This window comes from Lupinus angustifolius, unplaced genomic scaffold (genome assembly GCF_001865875.1).
Source record: "Lupinus angustifolius cultivar Tanjil unplaced genomic scaffold, LupAngTanjil_v1.0 Scaffold_210_32, whole genome shotgun sequence".
Lineage (NCBI taxonomy): Eukaryota > Viridiplantae > Streptophyta > Magnoliopsida > Fabales > Fabaceae > Lupinus > Lupinus angustifolius.
In genome coordinates this window covers 1-15561 of record NW_017726956.1, presented here as the reverse complement: position 1 = coordinate 15561, position 15561 = coordinate 1, and the positions used below count along the sequence as shown (strand labels likewise).

General features: G+C 37.0%; 1 protein-coding gene across 1 annotated transcript; it reads right to left on the bottom strand.

Annotated features, from left to right (window-relative positions):
- Nucleotides 1-2524: 2524 nt before the first annotated feature.
- Nucleotides 2525-3771, bottom strand: LOC109340621. Its single transcript, XM_019578343.1, has 2 exons — nt 3590-3771; nt 2525-3500 (listed from the first exon to the last, which is right to left on the bottom strand). The coding sequence occupies exons 1-2, from the start codon at nt 3769-3771 to the stop codon at nt 2525-2527; spliced, it is 1158 nt and encodes a 385-aa protein (XP_019433888.1).
- Nucleotides 3772-15561: the final 11790 nt, after the last annotated feature.

Genomic DNA, 15561 nt, shown 5'->3' with positions numbered 1-15561 from the left:
GCAAAACTGATTCTTTATAAACCCAGGGCGCATGCCTCATATTCGGCTATATTGTTGGTGCAATCAAAGCATAACCTGGCAGTAATAGGAGTGAAGTCACCTTCTGGAGATACGAGCACGACCCCTATGCCGTGTCCGAGTGCATTAGATGCCCCGTCAAATACTAACGTCCACACACCATCTTTTGTTTGTTCTCCCAAGGACAGACTCATGATACCCTCATCTGGGAACTCTTGGTTCATTGGTTCGGTCTTCTCTATGGGTTGGCTAGCAAGATAATTTGCAAGGACACTACCTTTGATTGCTTTCCGTGTCACATACACTATATCGTATTCTGACAATAAGACCTGCCACTGAGCGATTCTCCTTGTTAATATTGGTTTCTCAAAGATATACTTCACAGGATCCATCTTTGAAATCAACCAAGTGGTGTGACTCAACATATACTGCCTCAATTGACGAGATGCCCAGGCTAATGCACAACATGTACGTTCTAGCATTGAGTATCTTGTCTCGCACTCAGTGAACTTCTTACTCAAATAGTATATGGCTTGCTCTTTTCTGCCTGATTCGTCATGTTGGGCTAGGACACATCCCATGGAGTTCTCTAGCACTGTTAGGTACATTAGAAGAGGTCGACCAGGTACTGGAGGCATTAATATTGGGGGTTTGGTCAAATATTCCTTTATGCTTTCAAAGGCTCTCTCTAGCAATCGTCATTCCATCGAACTGCCTGACTCTTCCTTAATAGCTTGAAGATTGGTTCACAGGTAGTTGTTAGCTGAGAAATGAACCTGGATATATAGTTTAAACGCCCTAAGAAACCTCTGACTTCCTTTTCAATTCGGGGTGTTGGCATTTCGGTGACTACTTTGACCTTCTCGGGATCTACTTCCATTCCTTTCTAGCTGACGATGAAACCAAGGACTCGCCCTGATTTAACCCCAAAGCTACATTTTGTAGGATTTAGCTTAAGGCTATACTTTCTAAGTCGTTCGAACAACTTCCTTAAATTCTCCATGTGTTCCCCCTCTGACTTGGACTCGCATATGATGTCGTCTACATAGATCTCCACCTCCTTATGCATCATCTCATGGAAAAGAGCTACCATGGCTCTTTGGTATGTGGCCATAGCATTCTTAAGACCAAAAGGCATGACTAGGTAGCAAAAGGTTCCCCATGGGGTGATGAAAGTAGTTTTATCCACATCTTCTGAAGCCATTTTGATCTAATGGTAACCTGAGTACCCATCCATGAAGGAGAAAAGAGCATGGTCTGCAGTGCTGTCGACCAATACGTCTATATGAGGTACCGGGAAATCATCCTTTGGACTAGCTTTTTTCAAATCTCGGTAGTCAACGCAAATCCTGAGTTTGCCTCCTTTCTTTGGTACGACCACAACATTGGCCACCCAACCTGGATATGTAGAAACCGTCATGAATCCAGCATCTAGCCATTTCTCCACCTCATCTTTCACCCTTAAGGAAATATCTGGCTTTATCCTTCGTAGTTTCTGCTTAATCGGACGTGAATCTGGATTCAACGGCAGCTTGTGTTCCACTATGTTTCTATCCAGACCAGGCATGTCAACATACGACCAAGCGAACACATCTTTGAACTCATGCAGAAGTTGTATCATCTTTTTGCTTTCTTCCTCTTTCATCAATGTACCTACTTTCACTTCCCTTTTGTTGTCTTGTGTCCCCAAATTTACTAGCTCAGTGGGCTCTTCATGAGGCCTAATCTCTCTGGACTCCTGCTCAACCATCCTTAATAACTCAAGTGATGCTTCTCATTCTTCATCACTATCTCCCTCATTGAGCTGATTAACTGGATGATCATGATTGTATGTGTGGCTCATAACACGATTATTGTATCTGGAGTTAAAGTTGGATCTGCATTAGGTTGATGTTGTGATCAATTATTTTTTATTTTCTTCATGGTTTTACCTTTTGTGTGTGCTTATTTTAGTGTGTGCAAGTAAAAAATGAAGAATAGAATGAAACACATAATATAAAGAAAGAGATGCATTTTATTGAATTCAAAACTTGTACTATTCAATGAAAAATAAATAGATGTCCTTATTTGAAAAGAAAGAAAATAAATCCAATAGCTTTAGACATGACTAAGGGATTCTAGCATCTTATTACATTGTTTCTAAAAACACTTGTGAAGATGCGTCTTCCTCTATCCAGTTGTTGAGAGTGGTGCCTGGAGGACACTGAACAATGTAGTCTGCCCTATCTTCTGAATCATCATCTCCCAAAACAGCAATCATTCTTGGTTCCCAGCCTGCACTGACAAAGTTTCTGCTAATGTGTGGGATGAACATCTCTCCAACTTCATACTCCCACTGCCCCAGGTGAGCCATTCTTCCTTTCTTCTTCTCTTCAACAGTTCTCTCCCTATCTGCCTGAGTGGGCCTATATCCCAAGCCATACCGATCTTTGGTGTGACGTATCATGACTATATTTTCTCTTCCTTGGCCAAACTTCCCGAGCCTTTTTCCAGGTTGGTAGCCCTTCTACAGCATTACTCTGGCCATCATCAGTGATGCCTTCAAAGGTTGGGGATGTAGTGTGGGTGTCCCCCCTCCTACAAATGAAGAGTTGGCGATCTGCAGTGCTTGGAAGGATGTTCCAATAGCTTCCTCTGCTGCTTCAATGTACGGAGTGTCAAGAGATCTTGATACCAACATATCTTCTTCTCCCAGAATAGTAAGGAGTTTTCCATCCTCTATAAACTTAACTCGTCGGTGAAATGTAGAAGGTACAACCCCTGAAGCATGGATCCACGGTCTTTCCAACAAACAACTATAACTGGGATTAATGTCCATGATATGGAATACTATCAGGAAAATGCAGGGTCCTATTTTTATAGGCAACTCCATTTCCCCCATGACATCCCTGTTGGATCCATCAAATGCCTTCACTACCATAGAGCTTGGTCTCATATATGATGCATCGACTGGAAGCCTAGACAATGTCCTTTTTAACATCACGATGAGAGATGAGCCATTATCGATAAGAACTTTGCCAATTAAGCAATTCTGATACATTATAGAGATGTGTAGAGGGCTAGTGTGTCCCATCCCCTCAGAAGGTATTTCCTGATCGCTAAAAGATATGTAATTGTTAGCAACAATGTTATTGACGATACCACTGATCTTGTCAGTGGTTATGTCGTGACTAACATGTGCACAGTTCAGTATCTCCCTTAGCACATTTCTATGGGGTTTAGAGCTCATTAGTAGAGACGAAATAGATATCTTGGCTGGAGTGTGGTTTAGTTGATCCACGACCTTATACTCACTCTGCTTTATGAACTTCAGAAATTCACAAGCGTCCTCACTAGATATTTCCCCTTTATCTCCCTGACTATGCAACAAGTCATTCAGGTTGGCCTCCAGTTCATCTTCTACAGGGATATATGCTTTCCCTTTTCCTTTATCTCTGGCTAAGGCTTTTTCAGCGTATGAGGGAACATAGACACGTCCACTTCTGGTTATCCGACTATCCCCAACAATAGTGGTGACTTCTATCTGTTGCTTAGTTGTCTCTGAATTCCCTCCACTATAGATCTATGTTACCGTCGCTTTATCTGTCTTGTAAGGGAAGGTCGTGGTTTCTCTTCTGCTGCGGGCTTCAGAACAGGCTCCATCCTACTTATGACTGGCACCCATCGAGTTACTTGTGGATGAAACTGGGCATTATTCGGAATGTTCAATATAGTTTCATAACGAGTAATTGATGGCCTCGTGGTCCTTCTCATATCTTCCTCACTTCATGTAGTAATATTAACAGCTTGATACGAAGGCCCCCTCTCTATTGTGATCAATCTCATATCCAACATTTTCTGCAACAAGATCTTAAATTCTGGACACTCCTCTAGGGTATGACCCACTTCGCCATGCAACTCACAACCACTTGAAACTTCATCTTCTACCATATTTTCCACCATCCCACGCTTGCACATCTCTTGAAAAATTACCCTCATGGGTGTTTTTACTTCATTTGCCTCCCAAACGAATGCTCTACCTTGAGCCTCCTCTACAGCATTCACACCCTGATTACCATGATTAGGTAATGGCTTTCTGTCCACGTCTGGCACAATAGGCTTGAAATGTAGTTGTTTGGCATTGATTAGGTTTTGCACCTTATGCTTCAGAGCCTTACAATGTTCGATAGAGTGGGCAATGACTCTAGAGTGGTACTCGCAGGTAACATTGGGATTAAACCAAACCCCAGGTGATTCGGGCACTGTTCCTACTATAGGGCTTATCATTCTCTCCCTTAAAAGATGGTTGTATAGTTCTGCATAAGATATAGGTATGGGATCGAATTGTGGGCCTCTTCTTTTGGGATTCAGGTAATTGCGGTTTTGGGTTTGATTTTGGTAGGCCTGTGTTTGGTTGTGGTTTTGACGGGGTTGGTAGGGTTGTGTTTGGTTATAGTTTTGGCGGGTTTGGTTGTTGTTATTGTGGGCTATGTAGTTGGGTTGTCTGGAAGGTGCAGCATTGTATGAGGCCTGATATTTGGAGTTTTGGGCCTTATATCCCTTCGGCTCCGTGAACACTGCGAGAGCCTCTCCCTTTTTCCTCTTCATAAAGTTGGGCTTCTTCCCTGTACCCGACTTAGACTGATCTGCTGCTAGCTTTCTGCTCCTTATACGCCCTTCTATTTTCTCTCATACTTTAATGAGTGCGTTGAAGCTGGATGCCACAGCTCCCACCAAATATTCATAATGAGGTTCCTTCAAAGTGTCCACAAAGATGGACAATTGTTCTTCTTCCTCCAACCTAGGTATGAGTTGTGATGCCAAAGCTCTCCAGCGTTGGGTATACTCCTTAAAGCTCTCCTCCGGTTTCTTGACCATGCTCTGAAGCTGGGCCCTATCGGGGGCAGCATCTTCATTATACTTATACTGCTTCATGAAGGCATTCGATAAATCGACAAAAGTTTTAATCTGAGCCTTCTCTAATCGGATGTACCAGCCCATGGCTGACCCTGTTAGACTATCTTGGAAGCAATGAATCAACAATTTATCGTTTCCATGATGAGCTGTCATTTTCCTGGCGTACATATGCAAGTGACTTTTCGGGCAGCAAGTACCGTCGTATTTCTCGAACTCAGGAGTTTTAAATTTTGGTGGAAACACCACATCTGGTACCAGACACATCTCAAATGCATTTTGTACATCCGGAAAGTTTGTGCCCTCAATGACCCTTAGTCTCTCTTTAATAAGCTCTAGCTTTGCCTTCTCTTGGCTTGGGGAGTCATTTGGGGTACCCTTGTTTATCTTAGTTTTAGCTTGGTGGCTTGTGGGCTTGTCGTGAGTAGGATCTTCATCTTGCTCGTCGTCATCTTCCTCAGCTTAATCTTGTTCCTCTTGACCATCAGTAGTGTCTTCATATCTTATGACAACACCCTTATGACGGTTGGTCCCAATAATTTCCTTTGGACCCACCTTTTGTACGGGTTGTGGTTGTTTGGTACCTAGGGCAGTGGTATTTTCTTCAGAGTCTCGAGCCTTTTGCATATCTAAGATGATTTTCATCATCTGATTCATTTGCTCTTTGATCTCAGCAAGCTCGGACCTGTTATCAATGCTATTGGATTCTTGGTCTGCCATCAACTTGGATTACAGTCTGGTGTGGTAAGGATGCTTAGGAGCAATGTTTATATGATGCCTGAGTGATAAAATTTTCATTTTATTTAAGTGAACAAAAATGATGCATGCAAGAACAAAAAATTTAAATTCCGTTTCGTATAGAGGATCGGTATAGCAAGACATTTCAACCCGCATTCTGTCGACCATGAGCGTGCCTCTATTGTCACATTTTTGCGTTGACATCAATTTTAGAATGAAACTTCAAGTTTCTAACCTCGATTGCATCTTTGTTCGTTCTCTTGTTAGAGGTTGTTAGCATTAAACATCTTGCCCTACATTTGGTGATTTGAGGGCGTACCCAACAAAGTCGCATGCAGTTGATGACAACCATTAGAGAAAACATATAGTTTTAGACCAAGGTTGTATCTAAATAGAAGACATTTTCAACATTTTTGGAGATAACATTTATTTGTAAATGGGAGTCAATTTTGTCCCATTTTTTCGTGTTGATGCCAATTTTAGAATGAAACTTCAAGTTTCTAACCTCGATTGCATCTTTGTTCGTTCTCTTGTTAGAGGTTGTTAGCATTAAACATCTTGCCCTACATTTGGTGATTTGAGGGCGTACCCAACAAAGTCGCATGCAGTTGATGACAACCATTAGAGAAAGCATATAGTTTTAGACTAAGGTTGTATCTAAATAGAAGATGTTTGAAACATTTTTGGAGATAACATTTATTTGTAAAGGGGAGTCAATTTTGCATTTGCACACATAGATATAAAGAATTGCGAAAACAAGATATCTTATTAATACTTCAAGCAAAGGATTACAATTCGTTTATTGTTTATTCTCCTATTCCTTATTTCTAAAATTCTTTTGTAGCCTCAACCCGCCATTTCTTAAGTTGTCTAGCTATTCCCCCACAAGCTTCAAAAAATGCCTTCATTTCTGGAAGAAGCTCTGTTTCCGGGTACATTGTCATCTCTTGTCTAGCTTCGTAGAACAGCTTCAACCAATCATCATAAAAATCACCGAGACCATCAACTAATTGTCTGCATCTCCCTTCCCATTTGTTTATCTCCCATTGACTTTCTTCGAGTACTCCCTTCCAATTATCTGACCAATTTTCCTTGCTGGCCACTAATTCATCATATGGAGTTCTAAGTTTTTGAAGTTGTTCTGATAGCTGACTTGCTTCTGTTAATGCATCATAGCAGGCTTTCTCTGAAGCTTCGACGCTGGCTTTGAGGTTATCTTCTTTATGTTGTTCTTCACCCAATATCAACTTATAGTCTTTAACAATAGACCATGCTTGCCTTTCACTCTGTCTTATCTTCACCATTTCAAGTTCTAGAGACTTTGTTTTGGCTTGAGGCTTGCGTGTGGCCTGACTTTGCGCTTTCAACCGATCGACATGATCAGCTATCTCTGCATCTTTCTCTTTTACTGTCTGAATTAGGCGAACCTTTCCTGACTGAGAGCACATTTTAGCATAGTCCCTTTTAAGGCTTGTTTGATCCTTCTTCATATTGGTGATGATTTTGTTGAGCTTTTCAAGACCCAGATTATCCTTGTCATATGTGTCTCTGGCTTCTTCTAGCTTCGCCTCTAAGAGCTTGATTTGTTCCTTTAACAACTCGTTCTGAGATGGACCAGATTGTTTCTGTGGTTGGGCAATTGGTGGGACAGTCTGACCATTTTGCCTTCCACTGTGTCATAGCTTATATTCCTCGGTGTAAAAGACCTGATGTTATCCCAACACATTTGGCCCACAAAGACGAATCATTTTTAAAGTATTTCTGATTGAGTCCAATTTCTCTTTGGTGGCCTCCTCGCTTTTGTACCATATGGAGAATCCCTGTAACTGTTCGGGTTGTACCAGTGTCATTCCCCATTTGAACTAACCAAGTATCAGAGCTGGGGTGAAGGAAATGCATCCTCGAGGTCCCATTAATATCATATTTGGGTACTCCCCGCAAGAATACATGATTGTTGAGTGTCTCTCATAAAAGCGAGTTTTTGTACCAAAGTTCCTAGAAGTAACCTCGTTAAACAATTTTTTCTAGTCCAACAACGGCATTGGTTTCACCATAATATTTCTGAACCTCAAAAGGGGATGTCTGCTCCAATCCGGATACTGGTGGTGTTTGAATCTGGTGATCATCCACACATACAACAGTTGAGTACAACATCGGATCTTGAAATGACCCTTTTCATGACACCTTTGGAATGATAGCAGGGTGTCTGCTACGATAGTTAGGACTGGGTTGGCTCCAAACGACCTGAACTTTGCGAACACATCAATGGCCGCCTGATCAATCATGTCATGGACAAATGGAAACAAGATCATGCCATAGACTGCCAAGGCGAATGCTGGTTTGAAGAACTCCCATTTTCCTTGCTCCGTTGTTTGACTAATATGTTTCTTCAAAAATTTCCATCTGAGCCCAAAGGTCATCCCCTGTTTGATGATGTTAGTCGAACTTGGACGTACCCCAATGAGCCTCTCTATCAAGTCTTCTGTAACATTCTGAGCCTCAGTGAACAAATAGACTTTCTCTCTATCTCGAACCTGAATATCCAGCAGAACCTCATATTCTTCGATCGTAGGTGATGCATCTAAGTTAGGAAACTCAAATACTCTCAGAATTGGACTCCAATACTGAACTATGGCGCCCATAACTTTCAGCGTATCTGCATCAACAATGATAAGGAGTAGATCAATCAGCCTTCCATACTCTTTGTCGAACTCATTCTGAATTTCTTGAGGGATCTTGGGAATCAACTCTATCAAACAGCTCACATCTATTCCTTGTACCTCAGCTTTTACTGCCTTTTTCACCAATAAATTACTACTTTGACCCATAACAAGAGAATCAGCCTCCATGTCTTACTATACCGCGGACCTCTTTTCTGAAAAGGAATCTGCTTATTAAGGATGATAAAAACAATGTTACTTGAATGCATGAACATAATGATTTGTGATGTTATTTAAAATATAATGATGTATGATATGTAATGAAGTATAAAATGAAAATGTTTGATATAGAATAATGAAATATAAAAAAAGTACAATCCAACTTTGTTGATATAAAAATGTCCCGAGGGTATTTGGGCCCATAGGGGGTAAGTTATAAATCATGTTTAATAAAAAAAAAATCGCTAACATATTTAAAATAATTTGGAATGATAGAAATCACGTTTCATGGTGTACATTGCTGCAACTGGAAAGTGGATTAAGGTTTGCTTCCTGTGTCCTATGTAAGGTATACTTAGAAGGTTTTTTTCTAAAAGCTGCAACCCTATGGTGGAATGCTAGGTCTTGACTAAAGTGGACTCGATAAAGCTCTAGACCTCTAAAGGTCACCAGACTGCATCCAATCTTAAAAAGAACGGAAACCATATATCATGAGCTAGTTACGAGAAGAGACTGACTCCCCAAGCGGCCAACTCATGATATATAGGAATAATCTGGATGGTTCATCACACCAATACCCGATGTGACACAAGGTCACTTACCGGCAAAGCAAATGTCCCCCTATCTTAATCTTAATCTCTAACACCTGAGTGTAGGGCGTGTGCAACTCAAGTGTACCAAGTGAGTGTGTGAGGAAGCACATAGACCATAAAATAAATCCACCCCCCAAAAGCTGCACAAGAAATAGGTGAATACGTTCAAGATAATTAAATAACTCGAAAAATAAATAAATACATAAATAAAGATGCATACACAAGTTTGCATAAACAAAGAAGGAATAAGGGTATAAAACAAACATACAAAAAGTGGTATTGGGTCGGACTCTCTTAAAAAAAAAGTCCCCAGCAAAGTCGCCAGCTGTCACGCCCTGATTTTCGGTTACTCAACCTCTTAGAGTCGCCACTACATTTTATGGTTAAAAATGTAGAAAAATCTTTAAAGTCCACTCACATTGGGCTTTTGGATTTTTGATATCCAGGTTCGGGAGTCGATTACAAATTGGGGAAGGTATTAGCACCCCGTTCGCCCGTAATAAAACGGTACCCTAACTAATTGCATACATTGAATACCCTTAATTTATTTAAATTAAATTTCTGAAACAAAATATTTTTTATTTTTTTATTTGTGTCTGACCAGTTCATATTGCTCTTACGTATCCCCGGGTACGATAGGGAAATCAAGACTACGTAGTTCTTAAAAATTTAATTCGGTTCGATTTAAAAAGAAAGTTAAAAATTGTTTAAATTTAATTGAAGTTGAACAAATAGACAAAGAGTCAACATTGATTGCTTACCATCTCCTCACTTCGATAGATAGCAGAAGCAGTACAAGTGATCGCGACCGGTTCTCGACTCGAAATGAGGAGGAAGATGTAATACGAGTCATAACCTCGACTATTGAATCCCAAAATAATTAAAACATTAATATTAATCTTATTTTTAAAAATAGAATTTAGAAATTTATTTGAGTTTAATTAGAGTGGAATTAATAGATGAAGAGTCAACATTGATTGCTTAGCTTCTTCCTAGTTCGATAGATAACATAAGTAGTACAAGTGACCGCGACCGGTTCTCGGCTCGAAATAAGGAGAACGATACAATACGAGTTGTAACCCCGTTATTAATTCAAAAATAATAATAATTTCTCACAATTAATTTGCTTAAAATTTTGAATCAAATTCATACGATTAAACACATGAATATCTTAGTTTTACCAATACGCATACAATAACCAATTAATTAATAATATGCATATAGTCCCTAATACATTTCAATACGCACTGTAACCTATTAATTAGAGAATTTTTTAAGAATACTTCAAATATTTAATTTTTGTAACGATAAGATACCATTGTTATAAAAATTATAGCATTCAATTATATTGTTACCAAAGGAACCAAATTAAATTCCTATAACTTTAATTGTATAACATATTAGCGTAGTTGATGAAGTAGATTTAGTATGGGCTTTAATGTCTAAAACAAAAATAGAAAAGGCCCAAGGGGAAGCAACTTAGGTTGGGTAAAAATCTGGGGATTAGGTTTTGTATAATCAGATTGATTGTTTGGGAGAAATATGGTAAAGAAAAGGGTTCTCTTCTTCATGGAGCCGCCACCCTCTCTTATTGACGGAGAAGGATACTTCTGGTCAGACATTGAGGCGACTCCAGCAACGCAAGTGACGGAAGAAGTTGTGCCATCCAGGAAGGTGACTATGCAGTCATGGAATCGGGATAGATCGTCCATGGAAGGACGACTGCGTTTGGGATGAGTTCAACTATCTATAGGTGTCGCCTCCACGCCCATGGAGGTGATGTAGTCGTCGGAGATCCAAGTGTTAATAGCCGAGAAGCATTCCGTGAAGACGTGTTGGGTATCCGTGTTCCTTTGTTCTGTTCTGCGAGTGACAGGGATGATAGATTCTTCCTTCTCCTATGCAGGTTGGGCGAGTTTCCAGTGAAGCCATGGGAGACCTCTCCCGGTTTGGAAACTACTTCGTCAAACACAGAGTCGGTTTCGGCAGTTTGGAAGGCGTTGTTGGACGATATTGAGAAGAGCCTTCCACTCTCATGGTGACAGTCCCCTCATGTTGGACAGCCGTAAGAACCTCCACCGGAGTTGGCGGTAGTTTGAGGATGGTGGTTCAACTTAATATTTTTGGCTCACTGATAATTTTCTTTTTATTCAATTATGTGTTATTTTTATTCATCCACTAAAAACAAACTTTCATGAATATTCAAGGTCATGGTATATACATCAATAGTATAGCAGTGAATAAGAAATACGTCTCTATTTGTTAGTGATCATCATACGAAATTGATATAAAATTACACATGTTATTATAGGATGAATATCATTGATATATGAGGCATGGCAGTGTACTATAATTAGTATGAATGTAATACACATTATTAACCTAAATTCGCTTACTGAACTAATCCTGTTTTGGTAACTGCACTACAATTCTCTTCTCTATGTGTGAGTTCCTCCTTAATTTCGGAATTATATTTTCTGTTTTGATTGATTGGTAATTTTTTTGTTACTATTCCCCCTCCTCTTTCTGAAAACCTTCTTCTTTACTTAAAGCCAAAAAACTTCTTTCCTAAAAGCTGGGTAACAACCCCACTTTCACAAACTGGTTCCACTATTTCAGGCATTATCTCCCATCCAGAATCAGTTTGTTATTTCAATGCAAACCTTTTATATTTTTATTTATTTTCGGATTAAATATTTATATAAATAATTATAATAGCAATCAGTTTGTGAGTATTTATAAAAATACTAATTCTTATTGCAAAAATAAATAAATAAAAACAAACCTATAATGTTAATATATGTACATGAATAGTGTGATGAGTTGATAATTAAACTTAACTGCTAAAAAATTTCATAAAATAACTCTATTAAATATACACCAGAGTCTATTTTAAATGTTGAAAACTGGACCGGACAAAAGTGGGTATTCACATATATATATATATATATATATATATATATATATATATATATATATATATATATATATATATATATATATATATATATATATATATATATATATATATATATATATATATATATATGTGAATACCCACTTTTGTCCGGTCCAGTTTTCAACATTTAAGCTCTATTTTGGATCGGTTTTTAGTTTTATTTTGGATTCGTTTGGATTTGAACACCCTAGTTGAAGGTGGAGATGTTGGAAATAAGGAGAATTATATACATTAATCAAGTTTGGGGCGGCTTCAATGTAGAATATTAATTATACCAAACTTGAATCGAAAGTTGAAGTTGGGTAAAATCTGAACACAAACTCAGTTACAGGTTTTCCCTATTTATAGTTGAAATTTTACACATGCTCAAAAGAAATAGTATATCTCCCATTAATGAACACATAATTTTCATTAAAATATTTTATTATACTTTGAAAATGTGAATATTAAACCTGAACATTAATTGGTTTTAAGATTTTCAATTGGAATATTTGAATAGGTGACAAAAATGGTTTCGAGACCTCTAAAAAAATGATATTTTGTTATAAAAATAGACCTCTAAAAAATGTTATTTTAATATAAAAAATACTTTAATAAATTTTATAAAGTGATGACAATTATTCTAGTTCTCATAAATGAGTCAAAATAATTATTTGTTTCTATTAGAAAGAGGTTGGAATGCTCTCTTTGAGCAAAACAATCATTAGCCACTCAATAAAATCTCAAGATATATTACAATACCCACAAATAAGTAAAACTAATCATTTGAATATTTTATATATTCTTTTATTTATTTATTATTTATAAAAATTGGTCAAATAAAATTAGATGTTCACACTCAGATCATCTTTTAAACAAACGTGAGATGTCATTTATATTCTTTAACATTATTTTCTATTTAACAACTAAAAGTTTGTTATAAGTAGGGAGAAAAAGACATGATGACTTGCTTCTTTTCTCTCATGACATGTTGAAAGTTCATAATATGTCACTTCCGTTGTTTAAATTATTTTTTATAAAAATATATAAATAGTAAATATATTAAGGATGAAGGAATAGTCATGATGATTGACTTCCTTTCCTATTTCATCATTTGAACGGTCGTGATACGTTGCTTTTATTCTTTAAAACAAATATAATATGCCCAACCAATCAAAAATGTTTTCTACTCACAACTACATACACTTGATTTTCATATTACACTTATGGATACGTATGAGCAAGATAAACTCTTGTTAGACACAAAAATAAAAATAATATTTTGTTATAAATAAATATATTATTAAAAGAAGAATAATTACTCATTTCGATCCCTCATGTTTTCAGTGGACACCAAATTAGTGTCTAATAAATTTAAATTATCAGTTTGGTCCGCAACTTTAAAACATAGACCCGTGTTAGTCCCTATGTTATCTCCTATATGGTAACATTAACAGAATCACTGACATGACATGTTAACTACATAAATACCAATTCCACGCTGTAATTTTTTGTCAACTCAGCAAAACAACGTTGTTTTGATTTTTATAAAAAAACATTTAAGACACAAAACGAAAACTGTATCAAAAGGGTGATTTGGTGGTAAAGAAACCTACTTTAAGATTCATGATTTTTTTATACGAGTAGAGACTAGTATGGTGCTTACATAAATCTTGAGAGACTAAACTTGATGTTTTTTCTTAGAGTTGGTGAGAGGGAAGAAGATGATACAAAACAATATTGTTTTGTGCCTTCATTTTTTTTTTCAATAATACTCTTACTCATAAATATCCCAAAGAGAAATTTTCATATATATTATAACTTATACATGTTGAAATATATCTTAATATCAAATATAGTATCCCTAAATTCATGAAGTTCAAATACATGCTATACATGAATTTCAAATACATAGCATAACTGGTAGAAAATGAGTATCATTGGACATTTCACGAAGCATTATTTTCAATATTATTTGACAACGTTTCCACTATTTCAGCATTGCAAACACATAAAAATAAGTAATTATCCAAAACTACAATATTTTTAGTATTTTGGCATAAATACAACATTTTCAGTATTTTAGTATTCTAGCATAAATACAACATTTTCATAACCTAATCATTTCAGAACACGTATAGAATAGTAACATTATCCTAAACCTAAGAATTTTCAAAACCCGCTTTGTAAAGCATTTTCAGAACCTATATTCAGAACACATGCAATACAAAACAATATTGCCCTAAAGCTTCTGCATATTCAGAAATATTACCTTAACCGTACAAAATTAGAATGAAGGTGGTGGTGACTGACCTAGGCAATAGGAAATAAGAGTACGTGAAGGGAGAACAACATTACATGGTGGATTGCGACTAGCAGTGATGAAGGGTTGAAGCGACATTGTGATGATTTTTATGGGGTGATGTAGGGAATACAGTTTCCGCATCTTGTGGAAGCCACCCGATTTAGTTTACTTTAAAATTTAAAATAGAATAAAGTGGTGATAGATTCTTATACAATAATATATTAAAAATTAAAAATAGTTTGATTACTAAAATTGGCACATATTAAAACTTTATAAAGTAATTACTTGCATATAGTATAATTACTTGTATATAACAAATTTTTTATATATAACATGTGAAAATAAGAATGTAGAGGGGTTGTCTAGTATAAGATCAGATATAAATATTGTCCTAGTAATCAACAAGATTTAGCCATTTGCCTCAATGTCACACGCTTCTTTCTTCTGCACGTGTCTTATTGGGTGCATATAGTAAAATAAGAGGTAAAACTTGTTTGGTAGCATATGTTGGACACGACCACAATGAGAGTATTTGATCACCACAAAGTTCTATTGTTAATAGGATATGGGAAAAGTGGAGAGTAATAAGAAAGACACTATGTTTTGAATCAAAACCTTGGGTAATGATTTCATTGAGTTATTTCACTATTCCTCTCATATCTAATGTAGGATTTCACACTTGAATATGAAAGTGTGCATGTCAGAGGAACACTTTGGAAAGCTCTCCTTGTATGTCATGGTTTTGATGAGGACAACTTGTGCCTATAAGAGCTTGAAGATCATCAACAAATCAGCGTGCTTAAGTCTTTATTTGGTACTAGGCTTAGACTAGATTCTAGTTTAAGTTGAGTCAAGGCTTAGGGCACCTAATACATGTCTCATATGCATATATCTTTTAAATCATTCCATCCATGAGATATGTCATTCATAATATGTTCATGCATTACATAAATACATGTATATGTGCATTCCAGGAATAAACTAAGTGTTAAACATGTATTATCTAAGTGCATAACGTATTTGATGTTTTGTATTTAAAAATACACATTTAAATTGCTGTTAATCGATTAACCAATCCTTTAATCGATTAACCCAACTGCTTTGAAAAGTGGTTGCTACTGGAACACGTTTTAAAATGTTGTTAATCGATTAAGGCATTACGTTAATCGATTAACCTAACTGTTTGTTAAGTTGTTG

What these genes read in the sequence shown, in the direction of transcription:
- LOC109340621 (XM_019578343.1), bottom strand. Translation starts at nt 3,771, where the DNA reads ATGAGAAGGACCACGAGGCCATCAATTACTCGTTATGAAACTATATTG. An exon ending in ACAAGACAGATAAAGCGACG is followed by an intron (nt 3,501 to 3,589) that starts GTAACATAGATC and finishes TCGGATAACCAG; the next exon opens with AAGTGGACGTGTCTATGTTC.